The sequence below is a fragment of the Borostomias antarcticus genome (assembly GCF_949987555.1).
Source record: "Borostomias antarcticus genome assembly, chromosome: 32".
Classification (NCBI taxonomy): Eukaryota; Metazoa; Chordata; class Actinopteri; order Stomiiformes; family Stomiidae; genus Borostomias; species Borostomias antarcticus.
Genome location: NC_140265.1, coordinates 1,951,441 through 1,971,019, shown reverse-complemented (window position 1 = coordinate 1,971,019; position 19,579 = coordinate 1,951,441). Strand labels below are relative to the sequence as shown.

The 19,579-nt window shown below is 45.2% G+C and overlaps 1 protein-coding gene across 1 annotated transcript in view; it reads left to right on the top strand.

The window, feature by feature from the left end:
* LOC311327418 (heat shock factor 2-binding protein-like) overlaps positions 1 to 12,704 on the top strand; it is a gene marked incomplete at both ends in the record, with an annotated part of 468,623 nt that extends 455,919 nt beyond the window's left edge. The window contains 3 exons of the mRNA XM_084460453.1: positions 10,945 to 11,048; positions 12,043 to 12,300; positions 12,691 to 12,704. Of these exons, the coding sequence (XP_084316579.1) occupies positions 10,945 to 11,048; positions 12,043 to 12,300; positions 12,691 to 12,704 (376 nt within the window). The remainder of the gene's footprint in view (positions 1 to 10,944; positions 11,049 to 12,042; positions 12,301 to 12,690) is intronic.
* Between the last annotated feature and the right edge of the window lie 6,875 nt (positions 12,705 to 19,579).

The following is a 19,579-nucleotide window of genomic DNA, read 5'->3' as shown; positions in this document are numbered from 1 at the left end:
GAGTCAGTTTGAACACCCACAAAAACATGGAATATATTTGTCTAACGGCTAAGAACATTTATAGAGCAATAAATTACATTATATTACATTTTCAGAGCAAGAAAGGCTTAGAGCATCAGGTCCAGGCCTAAGGCAGATGTGGACTGATGTGTGTCTGTGTGTACGTGTGTGTCTGTGTGTACGTGTGTGTGTGTGTGTGTGTGTGTGTGTTAACTAAATACTACGACATCCATAGCTGACACTGTCCACAGCTGACACTGGTCCTAGTGTCTCTAGTGGTAGGCATATAGGCCTGTGTGTGTGTGTGTGTGTGTGTGTGTGTGTGTGTGTGTGTGTGTGTGTGTGTGAGAATCTATACAAGCGCTACTAGGTTTCTGGCATGAAGAACAGGGCCTGACTGTCTCCTGTCTTTCTCCAGGGCCTGATGATGTGAGGTTGGTGGGAGGAGGCAGCCGCTGTGCTGGTAGAGTGGAGGTGAACCACCAGGGAGAGTGGAGAGGTCTGTACAGTGGGTCTGTCTGGACCATGAGTGATGCAGCTGTAGTGTGTAGACAGCTGGGCTGTGGCTCTGCTCTTTCAACAAGAGAGACTCATAGTGGTGAAGACCGTCCTGTATGGGTGTTAATATCTCCCTGTGCCGGATCTGAGTCTGCACTGAGGGAGTGTGGAACAGTGGATAGAGGGATTAATACTACTACTGTCCTGGAGGTGGTCTGCTCAGGTAATACACACATCATGTCATTATATTCACTACTCAGTTACACTGTTACAGTATTATTACATTAAAGATGTCTGTCTTATTGCATACAAGCTGATGTTATCTGTTGAAGGGATTCACATTGTATGAAATGGCAACATTTTGATAGATATCCGTGTATTCTTTGACATTAATGGATATCTTCACACTTCTTATTTTGCTGAAAGATGTTATGGTATCAATAATAATAATAATAATAATGCTCATATTGACCATCTGTCTCTCTTCCTTCAGAGTCTGTGAGGCTTGTGAATGGAGCTGGTCTGTGTTCTGGCAGAGTGGAGGTGAGGTCTAATCAGACGTGGGTCTCAGTGTGTGAAGCTGGCTTTGACTGGCAGGATGCAGAGGTGGTCTGTCGGGAGCTTGGCTGTGGGGCTCCTTCAGCCCTCCAGGGGGCGCTCTATGGGGAAGGTGAGAGTCCAATCTGGGTTAAAGAGTTCCAGTGTGAAGGCAACGAGTCCCGTCTGCTGGACTGTGACTCCTCAGGCTCAGCTAGAAGCACCAGCTCACCTGGCAATGCTGTTGAACTCACCTGCTCAGGTACTGTAAGAATCAGTTTGTCTCTCACCTCTGTTTCTCACCTGGAGTGACATGATAGAAAGAGCATGGCTGTGTTTAGTTAGGATACATAGAGTCAGAGGGCCTGACTGTCTCCTGTCTTTCTCCAGAGCCTGATGATGTGAGGTTGGTGGGAGGAGGCAGCCGCTGTGCTGGTAGAGTGGAGATGAACCACCAGGGAGAGTGGAGAGGTCTGTACAGTTGGTTTGTCTGGACCATGAGTGATGCAGCTGTAGTGTGTAGACAGCTGGGCTGTGGCTCTGCTCTTTCAACAAGAGAGACTCGTAGTGGTGAAGACCGTCCTGTATGGGGGTTTACATCTCGCTGTGCTGGATCTGAGTCTGCACTGAGGGAGTGTGGAACATCGTATGGAGGGTTTAATACTGCTGCTGCCCTGGAGGTGGTCTGCTCAGGTAATACACACATCATGTCATTATATTCACTACTCAGTTACACTGTTACAGTAGTATTACAGTAAAGATGTCTGTCTTATTACATACAAGCTGATGTTATCTGTTGAAGGGATTCACATTGTATGAAACGGCAACATTCTGATAGATATTGGTGTATTCTATAATACTACTACTGTCCTGGAGGTGGTCTGCTCAGGTAATACACACATCATGTCATTATATTCAGCTGATGATCTTGACAGTCACACATTTCCTAGTCTGCACCTGTCACAGTAGCTGTGAGAGCTTTACAAAAAGACGATTACACTACATTACACTGTTACAGTATTAAAGGATTATATCTGGTATTAAAGATGTCTGTCTTATTGGATACAAGCTGATGTTATTTGTTGTAGCGTCCACTTTGTATAAAATGGCTGCATTTCTATACAAGTGTTATTATTGGACAGATACCTACACACTTGTGCTGATGGAGCTTATATGAACAGCTTACTGCATGGTGGTTTAAATGTAAATGTGCTGGTCTGAGGGAATGTACACCAGGGTTTAAAGAGACTCATACTCATGGTGTCCTGGCAGTGATCTGCTCAGTTATGTTTCAGAAATATCACGTGATGCTACTGTATACTGCTGTCTCAGTCACTAAAGTAGCCCATGCTGCCCTGTGAGGGAGGGAGGAGAACACAGCAGATCTCACCATCACACCTGAATCAGAGAGGTTGGTTTCTCTCCCCTCTTCTCTGTCTTTGCAGATCTCCTATTCCAGCCTATTGTCTCCCTGTCTTCCTCCATGCGAGGGGTCTCCGAGGGCCAGCAGCAGGGGCTGGTGTTCAAGGACCACAGCTTTGACATCAGCTGCTCCATCCAGCCACAGTACCCAGGAGGCTCCTTCCACCTCACCTTCACCGGCTCCAACACAACCCTGAGACACACCCACCCAGCTGTCAGTCACTCTGCCAACTTCCTGTTTCCTGCTGCAGACCACGGCCACCAAGGAAACTACAGCTGTGTTTATGAGGTCTACGTCTTCTCTCATAACTTCACCTCTGAGAGTGAACTCCTCTCTGTCACTGTCGCAGGTAACTGATGGACTTTTAGAACCACAATCCCTACCTTTTTCACTCAACCAATTGGTTGGGCTGCTATGACACATGTTTGTAAACCACTGGGTTGGTCTTGAGTGAGTCTAACGGTCAGTGAGTCATTTGATTCCTGTGGTGATCTGGGGGTGGGTGACCACAGAATTATAATATGGATGTCAGTAGCACTACCTTAAGGTCACTGTCTCTCTCCACAGTCCACAAACAAAGTAGCAGCACTTTTGACATGAAAGCAATATATGATGATGTAACTTTTCAGTTGACAGCTTAATCTGATCTGATGATTCTCAGTTTCCTCATCCGCTGTGTTTCTGTTCCAGACTCTCCTCTGACAGATTTCATCATCAGAGTGGTGATGCTGGTGGTGATGCTGATCTTGGTGATATCCACCCCTGCCCTCTATCTGTTCTTTAAGGTACAAGTTATTACCCAGTCAGTCGGGGGAATGACAGCCGTGGCACAGAGGTCAAGTCTTTGCTTAACTACCACGTTTGCCTATCTGCTTGCTGATAGACTTGTTGTGTTCATGTACAGTAGGCCTGTGATAATGAACCTGCTGCTCATTTCTCCAAGTCTCTCCCCCTGTTCCTGACTCTTGGTGTTGTGTCTCTCCAGACCACCAGGGGGCGGAGGCCAGCAGAGAGGGAGAGCATGGAGATGGAGGCCCTGCATTCCAGTGCTGAGGCGGGGCCAGGAGAGGAAGGAGCAGCCCAGAGGATGGAGCAGGAAGAAGCTGCTGTTTAGAGGCTGATCTGAGGTCAGTCATGTGGTGTCCCTGCCAATGGTGACTGACAGCTTTGGTCTGATCCTGGATCTTTGAAGTTCCACCCCGTCTATTTTTATCAGGAGTTTTTTTCTTCTTTTTGAAGTTGTTATCTTTTCAGATTGCATTAATGCCTGTTTGTACTGTACTTGCATGATCCGTTATTATCATTGTTATTACTGATGTATTTTATGTTTGCTGACAGTAACAAAGTTGTTAAATGATTGTATGAATACAGCTTTATTTTTATATTGAAAAATACTTTTGAATGCTGTAAAACACAATGCTTTTTTATTCAAGGACAGTCAGCCAGGGCTGGAATTATCTCTGCAGGGTTCGATATCCTCACCTTGATGTTGAGAAACTCATCAACTTTTTTATTTGGCTCTTGAGGTCCCGGGAGTAAAAACTGAACTTGGAAAGAGTGCTTTTAGTTCTGGTGCTCCTAGAGCATGGACTAGTTTAGTTCTGCTGCTCCTAGAGCATGGACTAGTTTAGTTCTGCTGCTCCTAGAGCATGGACTAGTTTAGTTCTGGTGCTCCTAGAGCATGGACTAGTTTAGTTCTGGTGCTCCTAGAGCATGGACTAGTTTAGTTCTGCTGCTCCTAGAGCATGGACTAGTTTAGTTCTGCTGCTCCTAGAGCATGGACTAGTTTAGTTCTGCTGCTCCTAGAGCATGGACTAGTTTAGTTCTGGTGCTCCTAGAGCATGGACTAGTTTAGTTCTGCTGCTCCTAGAGCATGGACTAGTTTAGTTCTGGTGCTCCTAGAGCATGGACTAGTTTAGTTCTGGTGCTTCTAGAGCATGGACTAGTTTAGTTCTGGTGTTCCTAGCGCATGGACTAGTGACGTTCGGCTCCCCTCCCTCTGTGCTGACCCCAGTTCTGGGGCTCTTTAGGTCCTATGAGGTTAGATAACAGTTTTCTAGTGTCATACAAACTGTGAGTCCCTATCAATATCTTTGCTATCATGTAGCCTGTAGATCAAAATCACCTTGTACATGGCTACAAGGTTCTCTGTGTGCTTTATCCAGGCTGTCTCCATCGTCCCCTGCAGCCCAGCTTCTAAGATGTAGGTCCTACATGAATCAATATCCAAAGTAAACAGACCACTGGATTGCTTCTGAACAACAATGCATACGTTAGTTAACTTACTCCAAGCCTTTCAGCGTGGCGTTTCTCTTCCCCGTAAACAGGGAAGAGTTGGCCGTCCTCCAGAGGGAGGACCGGCTGATGTTGAATGGGGGAGAGAGAAGGCAGAGATGAAGGCTGAGTGGAGGGAGGAAAGGGGGTTGTTTAAGGAGAGGGAGGACCGGCTGATGTTGCTTCTAGAAGCCTCAGTCAAAAAAACCTGTTTTACCTTGTTACATTATTGTTTTTATTTTTTATTAAATGTATTTTCTTGAATTAAATTGGTGTTTGTGTGTCATTCCTTGTAATGTATTCCCAGTCAAAGAACAAATGTCACTTTACCTAAAACCAGTCATTAGAGTAAAAGAACATTCCTAATGGACATTGTAGTTTGCAATTAGGCATAAAAGACGGAACACACATGTTGGTTCACAATGCTTCATTGGAATTATTCAGAGACGGTTATGAAAGCATCACTGTTTAATGTGTCTGACTAACGACTACTTGATAAGGGAGTTACATGTCCAAAGCGCTCTGCGTGTTGTGTTAAGACCTTCCAAGTTACTGTACATGACATGTAGACATATCAAGACAATGTGTCTGATGTGTAGATATTACACTTTGTTGAAATGTAAATACATCAAGAAGTAACCTTTACATGTATAATGGAAGAAAAACAACCATAAACATTTCTTGGATATTTTTATTACACAATGGTCTTCAAATATACTTTTGACTTGTTTATATTTGGTCAGATCATTAGCTTTCCTTGCAAAAGGTAGACAGGAGATGCGATGAGAACGCTGATCTGTTGTCTCCCCCCAAAAAACTTAGAGAACTGATTACTATGTACAGTGTTACACATTCATTTAAATACAAATACATTTAAACAAATGCCTCAAGGCTGCCTATAACCAACTGATCGGTGTTTAAAGCCTCAAGGCTGTCTATAAGGAACAAGGCAAAGCACACTCATGAACTGATAGACTGACTACTTATGGCAGGATGGGGGTAGTCGTGCTCACCAAGAGCTGGGATCCAGGCAGCTTGTGCTGATGCTGCCGCTGTGAGACACTTTCTGAGGCCATCTCCAGGGTTGGGATGATCTGCAGCAGCAGGACCATGGCCACCATCAAGGTCTTCAACCTTTAAATGGTTAAATGCAATTAGGCCTACTGTAAGTCGCTTAGCAGACACACAAAAGTGTCTGCTAAATATATGACTAAGGTAATGTTGGACAAAAGTGTCTGCTAAATGACTAATGTAATGTTACCTCCAAAGACCAGCACCTGTGTGTGAATGACAAGACCATTGTAAAGGGTGAGTACTGAGAAAAGCTCTAAATGCAATGAATTATTATTATTATTGTTATTGCTATTATTAGCACCTCCATGGTCTTGCCCCATCCTCCTGACCATCACCAAGGTTCCTCTGTGTCGATTTTGACAATCTGAAGTCCCTCCTTGTGTCCGCGCCGTCAAAATAGGTCCTCAGCAGGGACGTGGACGTTGACTTGGGTGTAAGGACCTCTGTCTTCCATGTGAGCCTACAGGGGGAATATTATTAGGGCAAACTTTAACTCATTTGTGCGTATGGCATATACTTGTGTTTACAATATGATAATAGATAGATGTCATTATCTGTAGAGCTAAAATGCAACATTACAAAGCAGGCGTGTAGTGATGAGTAAACCCAGGTAAACTCAGTTTACCCACCTCTTTAAAATGAGTTGAGTTTCCCATGCCGGGGTCTTCCCTATGTTCCCCGGGTCCTATGTTCCCCCCAAAAAAGGGTTCTATGTTCCCCGGGTCCTATGTTCCCCCCAAAAAAGGGTTCTATGTTCCCCGGATCCTATGTTCCCCGTGAAACGCGAAAGATAAACGTGATTATGCCATGGCATGATTTAATGCGAAAAAATCTGGTAAAATATGTTGATTTAAAACAATAGCTAATGGAAGAAATTAAGAAACCACTGGAGGCCGAGTGTGTTGTTTCTTGTTTTCTTACACACAAAAAATGCAATGATTAGGTAATGGAATATGTAGGGTTGAATGTTTTAGTTCTTCTCCTTTTTATTTTTTATTTTCTGAAGTTAGCCTATCACCAAATAAGATAACTGTTGTCTCTATTTTTTCATAGGCCTATGTGTGTGATGGCCTATTTATTAAACTTCAGTTATTTCAAGCGCAAAGTGGTCGAGTGACTATCATTTGTACTGCGAGCGGATCCTCTCTCCACAGAGATTTTTTCCCCAACGGATTTGCGCCTCTTATGAGCCTTATCCCAACTCACAGCAGGATGGGTTTGGACTGGGACACTGTCAACTTCACAAAGGCATCAAGCAGCTTCTCCATTCATTGACATAAAACCAATAGTAGGCTAGCCTACAATCTAGAATAGCCTACATTATAGTCAGAGCTGCTTTGGGTAGCCTACTGAGGCGTCATGCATTGCGCATCACTAGGCTAGGTTATGTCTGATCCATGTCAAGTTAACATGCAACATTTCTGAAACTTGATGTGAAAAAATGCCGAAATCATGCAAGCCTCGCATTTTGCACGGAATTCTGCGATTATTGCGATGAACATGCAACCTTTCTAAAATAGGTGCATAATCTGCCCCTTTTGTCATTAACATGTGATGGCATAATCACGTTTTTCTTTCGCGTTTCGGGGTAACATAGGACCCGGGGAACATAGAACCCTTTTTCAGGGGGAACATAGGACCCGGGGAGCATAGAACCTGGGGAACATAGGACCCGGGGAACATAAGACCCGGGGAACATAGACATGTTCCCATAGGAACGGGAACGATGACTATGTTTTTAGGCTAATACTCTTCACAAAAACACATAATACTCTTCTCAGATTGTAGTCTAGATCGTATGATAAGAAATGACTTTCACTTATAAAAAATGCGATGAGCTGACTGAAGACTTCCACTAGTATAGTTAGGGAATTTTAGCTAATTGTATTGACCATCTGCACAACAAAAAAAGAAGCTTACCAATAGCTTTCTTCACCCATCCCCCATCCCCCAAAAAACATAGTTAGACATCCCACAAGCTAATATTGGCAAAAGTTTATTTTCCAATTTTTTCGCCCAGGCCCTCTGAGCATCCCAACTTTGATTGGCTCCCAAGAATTTTCCACAAGGATTTGGGTTTGCACTAATTGATATGTGTTAGTAGACACCTAGATGAACACATTGGTGAAGAAAGCTATTGGTAAGCATTTTTACAGATGGTCAATACCCAATAAAATTCCCTAACTAGACTGAAGCTGGGCAAGAGTGAGGACAGATTGACACTGGCGATGTTCCGAGCTTGTCCACTAGGTGTCATCACAGTTAAACCTTTGACGCTATCAGCCCAACTTTCAAGCACCCGTGTGCAGGTAATAAAGAAACACTCATATATCTTTCTTACAGGATGACAACCAAGATGGCTTTGTTAAAGTGAAGAAAAGAGACTTGGAGAGGCTGACCACAGAGGTCATGCAGCTCCGAGAGTTCTTACCGAAGGTAGTGAATGGGGACCTGGTAGAAATGCTACACAAAGCCCGTACTGCAGAGACATGTAAGACAACCAATCACATGACAGAAAACACCACAAATAAAAATAAAAAACTACTTCTTTATTAAAAAACAAACAAAACGCCTTAAATCACCTTCTCCAGGAAGCGTAGGATTCAAATGAGATGGTGTGGGGGAATGTGTGTGTGCTGTGTACAGTGAGGGATCGTCTCGGGCAGGAGCAGGAGCAGCTGAGGCAGGAGTGCCTGCACCTCCGCTCGCGACTGGATGCCGCCCAGAGCGAGTGTCAGAAAGAGAGGGCCACACTTGATCCCCGCTTCATTGCCAAGGTTATGAATCAATCAATCAATCAATCAAAGATTTATTTGTATAGCGCATTTCATACCCAGAGGCAACACAATGCGCTTTACAGAGAACAAGGGAGGTGGGCGTACGACCCACTCTCTACATATTCCATGAAGCGTGTGTGTCTTGTGTGTGTCTTGTGTGCATCGCAGTGGAAGCTGCCATCCTTCCTCAGCCTCGCAGGTCAGACTCTAGAGAGCTTCGTGAAGTCTCTGGATGGGGAGGCCAAGAGCGGACAGCAGGACTACGACTCCCATGAGCACCAGTTTGTCCTGGCCCTGGCTGGAGTTGTCACCAGTGAGTGTCCAGACGTGCAACCGAATGCTACTTCAAACCAGAGCTGTGTTGGGAATCGCTCCCTCGTTCCCTCGCTCCCTATTCCCTCTATAGGGTTCACCATGTAGTGAACTACCTAGGGAACGGAGAAAATGTAGGGTACATGCACTGTTCCCTGCAAATCAAGGTGAATTGTGGGTAATAAATAGTGAACTATATAGGGAACGAAAATTCCGTGGAGAATTCGGACACTACAAACAAAATGGCTGACGCCCTATATAGTGCACTAAATAGTGAATAGGGAGCGATTCCGAACACATGATTGTGTACAAACTATCCCTCCCCGTGCACTGTTAGCCTTAATTATTGTTTAATAAGCGGTTACCCTGTTCATACTAATGACCTGTACTGTAGATGTCACGCCCATTTACCATTGCTTATTTCTGGTCCACTCAGATGTGGCGGCTGTGACGTGTGGGCGGGACTTCCTGTCCAACTCTGCTCACGTCCTATTGGATACGCTGATGCAGCTTCTGGAGCTCTTGAAGCCAGGCGTCTTCCCCAAACTCAAAGTGTGAGAGTTGCACATCCTATCATCAAGAGTTATTACAGAGTTATTATTTAATCAGAGCTAGCATTGTAGTTTCTCTCCGGTCAGATCAGAATCAGAATTCGCTTTATCGCCATATCGTTTTTCAACATACTAGGAATTTGCCTCGGACAATGGTGCAGGACATTGGACAGGGACAGACAACATTGGACAAGGTGCAGGGACAGGACAGTGCAAAAGAGCAGTACAAAATACAAATGCAAAATAAGATAAAAAACGGTACACAAAATGTAGTGTGGTCAGTGTATATAATTGATGGATTTGATTGATTGATTTTTATTTATTTTTAAGACAGGGACAAGGTACAGTAGACATTTACCCTATAGAATAGGGAGAGATGCACTGTACAAGGTTATAGCTAAAACAGCTCATTTCCACCCGCAGTCCCTGGGCAAATAAATATACAGTCTTAAAATAGTGGGGCAAATAGTACACAGTAGGAGAGTTACATACATAGAAGGAACACAAAAAAGTTATGAAGCAAAGATTTCACACAGTACAGTAGGCAGAGTGTTATGTGTATTTGAGTGTGTGTATACAGAGTGTTATGTGTATTTGAGTGTGTGTATACAGTGTGCTGATGTGTATTTGAGTGTGTGTATACAGAGTGTTATGTGTATTTGAGTGTGTGTATACAGTGTGATGTGTATTTGAGTTTGTGTATACAGAGTGTTATGTGTATTTGAGTGTGTGTATACAGTGTGATGTGTATTTGAGTGTGTGTATACAGTGTTATGTGTATTTGAGTGTGTATACAGTGTGCTGATGTGTATTTGAGTGTGTGTATACAGAGTGTTATGTGTATTTGAGTGTGTGTATACAGTGTGCTGATGTGTATTTGAGTGTGTGTATACAGAGTGTTATGTGTATTTGAGTGTGTGTATACAGTGTGCTGATGTGTATTTGAGTGTGTGTATACAGAGTGTTATGTGTATTTGAGTGTGTGTATACAGTGTGATGTGTATTTGAGTGTGTGTATACAGTGTGCTGATGTGTATTTGAGTGTGTGTATACAGAATGTTATGTGTATTTGAGTGTGTGAATACAGAGTGTTTTGTGTATTTGAGTGTGTGTATACAGAATGGTATGTGTATTTGAGTGTGTGTATACAGAGTGTTATGTGTATTTGAGTGTGTGTATACAGAGTGTTATGTGTATTTGAGTGTGTGTATACAGAGTGTTATGTGTATTTGAGTGTGTGTATACAGAGTGTAATGTGTATTTGAGTGTGTGTATACAGAGTGTTATGTGTATTTGAGTGTGTGTATACGGTGTGCTGATGTGTATTTGAGTGTGTGTATACAGAATGTTATGTGTATTTGAGTGTGTGAATACAGAGTGTTATGTGTATTTGAGTGTGTGTATACAGTGTCCTGATGTGTATTTGAGTGTGTGTATACAGAGTGTTATGTGTATTTGAGTGCGTGTATACAGTGTGCTGATTCTCCTGGCGTGGCAGGTTGATGCTGATGGCTCTGTACAACGTCAGCATCAGTGTGAAGGGGCTGAAATACATCAGCGGGAGCCCAGCACTGCTGCCTCTCATCTGGACCCTTCTAGAAGGTGAGAGGACCAGATTGGTCCAGAGCAGCCCGGGGAAGAACGATGAGCTTCATGTTTATTTATTGTGCGTGTGCACTACTTACATACGCACTACTCGTAAACTGTTTACAGCAGTATTAAAAGAGAAGGCTCTTTTCGACAACCTTGACCTTATTTACGGCATATTATAAGACGTTTGACTCACCGAGATCACTTTGTAATTCGGAGGCATGTAGAAGAAATTTAAAATCCAGCGCGAGTCAAGTATATCCATGTAATGGCGGCGGACGGGGCACCGAGAATGCAGCTTCTAAAAAATGTATTTTCGGCCTCGAAACGGTTGTACACTCACAGATTTTGAGGTTATAGAAGATGACTTAAAATATGATGGAAGCCGATCGTAGCGTAGAGAATGTGAGGCGCGAGTGTAGCCTACAGACGGACAATAGCCAGTCTGCGCGCTGTGCGCATGCGTGCTGGAGCAAGTGGGGAAGCTTTATTCCGTTTCTAAAGACGTTTCTAAAGATCATATTACAGAGGCATGTGAAAACCACAACAAGCCCTCGCTCTATGGAAGCACAACTAGCGATTCATAAAAACAGATTGATGAAAACAACCGTTTCGCGGTTTTTAAATTTTTAGAAGCTTCATTCTCGGTGCCCCGTCCGCCGCCATTACATGGATATACTTGACTCGCGCTGGATTTTAAATTTCTTCTACAGGCCTCCGAATTACACCAAAGTGATCTCGGTGAGTCAAACGTCGTATAATATGCCGTAAATAAGGTACATGTTGTCGAAAAAGAGCATTCTCCTTTAACTCCCTCTGTACATGTGTACACTTTGTTTATGTGTGCAATGCCAAGCACAGCTGCCGCATTGCCTCAGATCTCTACACTCTGACGTCAGGCTCATGTGTGGTCAGAAGATTAAGAACATCACTCTCTCTCTCTCTCTCTCCCTCTCTCTTCCTTCCTTTCTCTCTCTCTCTCCCTTCCTTTCTCTCTCTCTCTGAGACGGGGACCCAGAAGTATGTCTCCACGCCCTGCGCCTGCTCCAGTCCCTGCTGCAGGAGGAGGAGGAGGCCTCGGCTCTGCTCTGCCCCGGGCCCCTGGACCCTCTCCCCCTGGCCCGCATCCGCCGGCTGACCTCCAGCCGCCATCCTGCCCTCAGGCAGACGGCCCAGGAGACGCTGGACGACCTCAGCTCCTTCCACGACGCCGGCGCCCCGGGGACCAGCACCTCCGAGTCCCGCCAGGCGCAAACACACCCGTGTACGTCCCTCTCACGCTAAGACGTGTTGAGAGGATAGCTCCCTCTGATGAGCTTTTCCCATGATGCACTGGGCTGGCCATGTGTACTCTCCAGAGTGTTGTTGTTCTACAACACCAGGCAGATGCACTTGGACTAGTACTAAAGGAACAGTTCCACACTGTTTTTTTTTTTTTCCTGTTTTGTTGTTTTGTTTTTCATGATCCTATGTCATAGGGCCCTTTGCCTCCATCTTGGACTGTAAATGGGGTTAATTTCCCTATGTAACATGTAATAATGGCCAGTTTATTTATTGTCATAGGTAATAATGACCATATGCCCTTAGTTCTATTGAGGCATTCTGTTTATAATGTAAATTCCCATTCTCTGGGGATTTGTGACTCTTCTGTCAGCTGCCAAGGACTGAACTGATGTTCATGTTACACATTTGACACTGTTAAAAAATGTTCTAAACTATTAAAACATATATTTAACAACACCGCTTAAAGTGAAATGATTTCACATGAGCAGAACATTTGATTCCCTTCCCACCAATCTCCCAAATCGTGATCACATTCACCCGGGAGAACAGAGATGGCGCAGACTAGTGTTTGGGTGCAGACTGAGTATCAGGTCTGCATGGGCGAGCAGCTGTAGACTGAATGTCAGGTCTTTGGGTGATCTACTGTAAGTGGATGAGTCAGATTGTCTGAGGAGATGAGACGTAAGCTATCCTCGCACGTGCTTTCCAGGCGGCACGGGACTTGTGATAACGAGCAAAGAGAGGTCTGGTAGGATTAAGCTGCTAGTTTACACCCCCAGGCGAGAGGATTGACCGGTTGTTTGTATTGTATTTTGAAATGGCCTTTCAGGTTCTACAGTCCTCTTATTAAGATGGGCTAACCATCTCCCATCTTAAAGGAGTAGTAAAGGGAAAATGCATGTTTAGCCCTGTTTTAAGGTTACTTATGATCATATACAATGGTTCAGATCAAAATGTTGACAAAGCTAGCATTTTTGAGAAAGTTGATAATTGCTCTACCACCGTTTTGGTCATACAATGGATGTGGATAAGCATCTTCAAAAATCATTCCAAAACATGTTAAACTCTCGATTTCATAAGTAACCTTAGAACAGGGCTAAACATGCATTGTCCCTTTACTACTCCTTTAACAGTTTGCAACTCAAAGGATATTTGCCAATATGGAACCCAAAGTATGTTTGCAGCCTACTTTTTCAGACAGCACAAAATTATCAAGAAATATTTCCTGTGCTGAGAAATCTGCTCTACGCCAATGGGAAATGTAGAATTCTATTCTACCACATAGGAAATTGTAGGTTACATTTGACACTTGACCTAAAGCTGGCTGCAAATAATGTACACTCTTGGTTTAATTGATTGTGTTGATTGTATTGATTATGTTGCCACAGTCGCTTGGCCAATGGCGCGTTTGTCAGACAAGTTTCGAAATGGTGTGGTCCTCAGACTGCATAGGAATCCACGTGGGGACTTTACGCAATCAACCGCCTTGAGCTCTACTTTGCGCGCGCTGTCAGAACGCTTACGAGACTGTAATAGTTAAATAACTGATCTAGTCAAAAGGATTTACCAAGATTCGTTCAAAAGGTTAAGTCTGGTTTATTGTGAAAAGCATACGAGCGCAAGGACTTCCTGAACAACGCAACAAGGGTGGTTTATTCAGCGAAGTGCCCGTTTGGTCTTCTGCTGTGCCTTATACAGTATGCAGTCAAACCCCAGGTAAGGTGCTTCCAGGATGTGATTGGCTACTGCATTGTACGTCATATGAAATGGCAGGCGTGGCCAAGAGTACAGACATGTGACATGAGAAAAAGGGCGGCAATTGGGGACAAAGGATGGTTATTCTGTTGTAGACAGATGGCCTTCTGGAAGCCATTTTGTATGTTAGCACAGCTATGTGAATATTTGGGGGAGGTGATGAATTACAAAAGAAGTGAGAGGACAAAGGTTTAAGGTGTTTACAATAGCAAAAGGCAGGGGACTGGATGAATAGGTTTTAAGGAAAAGAAAAGAATCTCTGAATAGTCTTGAGACTAGGTGTAAAATTCCATGACAAGACGCGGCGAGGCAGTCGGTCTCGCGGCAACTCTATCAAAGCGCGCGCGCTGCTGTGACCTCCTCGCGCACCACCTGGAGCTCAGCCTCTGACGCCAGAGTGACGTTAATGGAGCGTGTTTCAGTTTGGCGACGCGTTGGGGACGATTTCATTCAGGGGATCATGGATATCTTCGCTGATCCCGCTGCAAAATATGAACTTCCTGAAGAAGGAATATAACACTTGTATCACTCTGGCTGAAGGTATTCCACGTATTACCTCAACTCCAAGACAGGTAAAATAATATCCTTTCAGAAATGTTATTGCTGTCATATATTGAGTTATTTGATTTATCCAATTAAACCATTCTGTTTTAATTGTATTTTTCATCAATATATATTCCAACAGCAACCTCTAATAGAGCCAAGTGCGTCACCATGGTGGTTTTATCGAGGGGTCCCCTACAAGCTTGCCGGCAGGCAGAGCGCTCCAGGTCGGTTTCTACGAGATCATTAGGACGTTGGGCAAATAAGGCAACTTTGCGATTGTAAAACTGGCATGTCACAAAGTCACAAAAACTCAGGTGCGTAACTGCTTGTGAACCTTTTTGTATATACTATTAGGATATCGTGTATACCCCCCGGGATTATTTATTATAGCATGCAATAATTATTATTATTATTGAAGCATGTAGCTTACATAACTCACTCACACCCCCGCTCCGTTATTTATTTATTTATTTATTTATTTATTTATTTATTCATATCATATAGCACGTACGTAATCCATTATACTGTATAGAAATGTAATTAGTGTTTGTAAAAACGACGTAATTTACAAATAATTTGTCAATTATTAACTTGTACATTTGTAATTTGGAATACAGTATTAGAGTTTATCTGTATCAAGGATAATCTCCGTGACTGCACACCTACATTACATGCCACAAATAAAGGAATCTTGAATCTTGAGATATAACATAGTTTTGTAACATGATAGGGTGTCTGACGCTGCCCAGATATTCAACCAGCATAGGGCAAAGGGCATGGCAGCCTACTCAAGATGATTTAGTTTGGCTGTTTGTACCTTCATGTGGCCATTAAAATGATCGATAAAACCAAACTGGAGCCCGCAGACCTAGAGAAGGTCTACAGGGAGGTTCAGATCATGAAGCTGTTGAACCATCCTCATATTATCAAGCTTTACCAGGTACGTCAGTGAGGTCTCTCTCCCTCTCTCTCTCTTTCTCTCTCTTCTAAGAGGGATAGGGTTAGAGACATGATTCCCTTTACCCACCCTCCTGTCTGCTACAGTGTGAATCCCGTGGGGTTTTCAGAGTGGAAAATAGGGTTCTTTTTCTCCCTATTAGGCCTTGAAGCAAAAAATACCCCCTGAAAATACCTCCGACTAAAGTATTCCTCCTTGTGTTTTGAAGGTGATGGAAACTAAAGATATGTTGTACATGGTGATGGAGTACGCCAGTAATGGGGAGATGTTTGGTAAGTGGAAGACGGTCATGTTTAGGGTTGTAGTAGTAAAAGTAAGTAAGTAGCCTTGAGAACTGGTTCTGGAGCCTATTGACCCATAGGGCAGGAGCCTATCTCCTGGTTCCTCAGCATGAGGCAGCTTGATGTACAAGTCCACCCTGGACATGATGCTAGTATGTCACCAATCCAACCCGTGATGCTGAGTGCCAAGCAGGGAGGCATCGGGTACCATTTTTAAATAGTCGTTGGTATGACTCGGCCGGGGATCGAACTCACGACCTCCCAGTCTCAAGGCGGACACTCTAACCACAAGGTCACTGAGCTGGTCTAGGGTGTTGCTGTCTCTAAATTGCAAAATGTCTCAGCAATTGACTAATGCATACATTTCCTCAGTCTTTACCCTCTACTGTAGCGCACTCTAACTCCATTCCTCTAGACTATCTGGCCTCGTCTGGGAGGCTGAGTGAGAGCGAGGCCCGTAGGAGGTTCTGGCAGATCTTGACGGCGGTGGAGTACTGCCACAAGAACCGCATCGTACACCGTGACCTCAAGGCAGACAATCTGCTCCTAGACTCCAACATGGATATCAAACTAGCAGGTAGCTAGCTAGCTACTAGCCAGCGACAGTGTGAGACCGTGCAACAGCAGAAACAATGGTTCAGTAGAACATTCAAACTGACAATTATGTTTGTTTATCTTGAAGTTTGAGTGAAATCTTTGCTACATAACTTTTTTGTATTCCTTCTATGTATGTAACTCTCCTACTGTGTACTATTTGCCCCACTATTTTAAGACTGTATATTTATTTGCCCAGGGACTGCGGATGGAAATTAGCTGTTTAGCTATAACCTTGTACAGTGCATCTCTCCCTATTCTATAGGGTAAATGTCTACTGTACCTTGTCCCTGTCTTAAAAATAAATAAAATCAATCAATCAATCAATCTTAAACATTGTAACACAATCACAGTCTTATATACACAATTTCCTACGCTTTTCTGAATGTGTATTAATTGTTAATTAGCTACAGGTTGTGGTGGTGGGGGGGGGGGGGGGGGTTCTCAGGATACAGCTTCTTTTACACATTCTGTCACCCCCACCTGCAGACTTTGGTTTTGGGAACTTCAGCGCAGGGGAAGCTCTGGGAACGTGGTGCGGCAGCCCGCCGTACGCCGCGCCGGAGGTGTTCGAGGGGCGGGAGTACGAGGGGCCCTCTCTGGACATCTGGGTAGGCGACCCAGGATGCTTTGCAGCTGACCAGTCAACTTGTCACGCTCGCTGTTTTTCTAGCTCATATAGAAGGGCGTCTGATCGGGAAGATAGCAGGCAGGAAGTAGAGAATGTGCCAACGTTCATCGGCCCCTCCCTCCCGGTCGGCAGAGTCTGGGGGTGGTGCTGTAAGTGCTGGTGTGCGGCGCCCTGCCCTTCGATGGCCCCACCCTGCCCGCGCTCAGACGGTGGGTCACCGAGGGCCACTTCCGCGTCCCCGTCTTCATGTCGCAGGGTAGGACGCACCAGCCGACCCTCCGTACCGAAACACACATCCGAATCACGAGCCCACCCTCCGTACCGAAACACACATCCGAATCACCAGCCAACCCTCCGTACCGAAACACACATCCGAATCACGAGCCCACCCTCCGTACCGAAACACACATCAGAATCAGAATCCTTTAATTCAATCAATCAAAGCTTTATTTGTATAGCGCATTTCATACCCAGAGGCAACACAATGCGCTTTACAGAGAACAAGGGAGGTGGGCATACGACCCACTCTCTACATATTCCAGAGGGAAGCAAAAAAACAGTAATCACCCGGGGGCCAGATAAGTGAGCTGTAAAAATTCTTCCCTGACCCCTCTCAACAAGGCGATCGAGTAAGCTCCAGGAGTATGTTTGTCTACCGGCTAAGAACATTTATAAAGCAATACATTACATTAAATTATTAATAATTAAGAGAGACTAAAAAAACATCATAGGAGAGAGGACATCCTACGGACATGCTACGACATCCACAGCAGACACGGGGGTGTCTATCGGACTCCGGGAGGTCTGCTGGTGACAGTGGGGCATCCACTGGACCTGGTTAGAAGATAGGAGGGAGAGAGAGAGAGAGGCACTAGGGAGAGGGAAGGCAGAGCAGGGTTAGTAGCACATAGAGCCATACAAACCACACAGATATTGAAACAGGCAACCTGGAGCAAGCTCCTGGAATATATTTGTCTAATGGCTAAGAACATTTAAAGAGCAATAAATTACATTAAATTACATTTTGAGAGCAAGAAAGGCTAAGAGCATGGCATAATTGCCATGTAGTCTTACAACGTACTAATTTGCTTTCGGTCAAGGTGCATAACATTTAGACAACATAGGACAGGGTGCAGGGATGGGACAGGAGAGGGCCAAGGGCAAGTTCAAAAAGCTAGTGCAAATAAAAAGGAGCTAAAGGCAAGGCAAGTTTATTTATATAGCACATTTCAGCCACAGGGCAATTCAAGGTGCTTTACATGAGACATTAAAAGCATTAAAACAAAAAGCAAGACATTATAGACTTTTAAAACAAAAAGCAGGAGAAATAGAATACAGGAATAAAAGTTACAGTGTGAGGGTTAGGTTAGGGACCCAGGCGCAACAGGAAAGGAGGAGGCAAGGGACGGTAAAGCCCGGAGGGGCGATTTAATGAGATAACACAAAGGGGGACGTGGTAGTCGTACAGCCGATGGTCAGGCAGGAGCGTGGTAGTCGTACAGGCGATGGTCAGGCAGGAGCGGGGTTGTCGTACAGGCGATGGTCAGGCAGGAGCGTGGTTGTCGTACAGGCGTGGGTCAGGCAGGAGCAGGGTTGTCGTACAGGCGTGGGTCAGGCAGGAGCGGGGTAATCGTACAGGTGTGGGTCAGGCAGGAACTGGAGAGACGAGGAGGAGAGGTAGGGTGAGTGATAGTAATCACCAACGGGGAACGGGAAAAAAACACTACAAAATACGGGTAAGGAGATTGTAGGCTAGGCTATACTTTACCACATGTGGGTTATGGTAAGATCTGGCGATGAGTGGAGTGTAGACCAGGTTCTTGTAGAGGTTGAAGGTGATTGCAGAACGAGGGACAGGTGTGGTGATGATAAATGGAAACCGGTGAGTAGAGCCGCGCCCGCGTCATCGTCGGAGACGAGCGCGCCGTTCTTGTCTTTGCGCACGGGCCGATGTGCTGGGCATGTCGGGATCCGACTCTTCGTCACCGGAGAGGGAGGAGACTGCCGAGTCCGCGGAGCTGGCCGGAGACGGGGAACGCCCGGCAGTGGGGGGAAACTCCGGAGAGTCAGAGCGTTGTATGCCCGGGCCGATGCGACGTGCGGTAGAGCGCGTAGGACGCCCCGAGCGCGCAGCGGGCCCAGAGGGGAGAGAGGGAGGCGGTTGTGGAGGCGAGGGCATGCGAGCCGTAACAGGACCCCCCCCCCGAGGGGAGACACCTGGCGACCGACCGGGGGCGTCAGGATGGGCCCGGTAGAAGTCCCGGAGGAGAGACGGGTCCATAATGAGCTGCCTGGAGATCCAGCTGCACTCCTCGGGGCCGTACCCCTCCCAATCCGCCAGGTATTGGAAACCCCGACCCCGGCGGCGCACCTTCAGCAGCCGCCGAACCGTCCACTGGGGATGCCCGTCGACCATCCGGGGAGGCGGAGGAGCCGGGGCAGAAGGCATGAGGGGACTCGAGGAGACAGGCTTGACCTTGGACACGTGGAACAC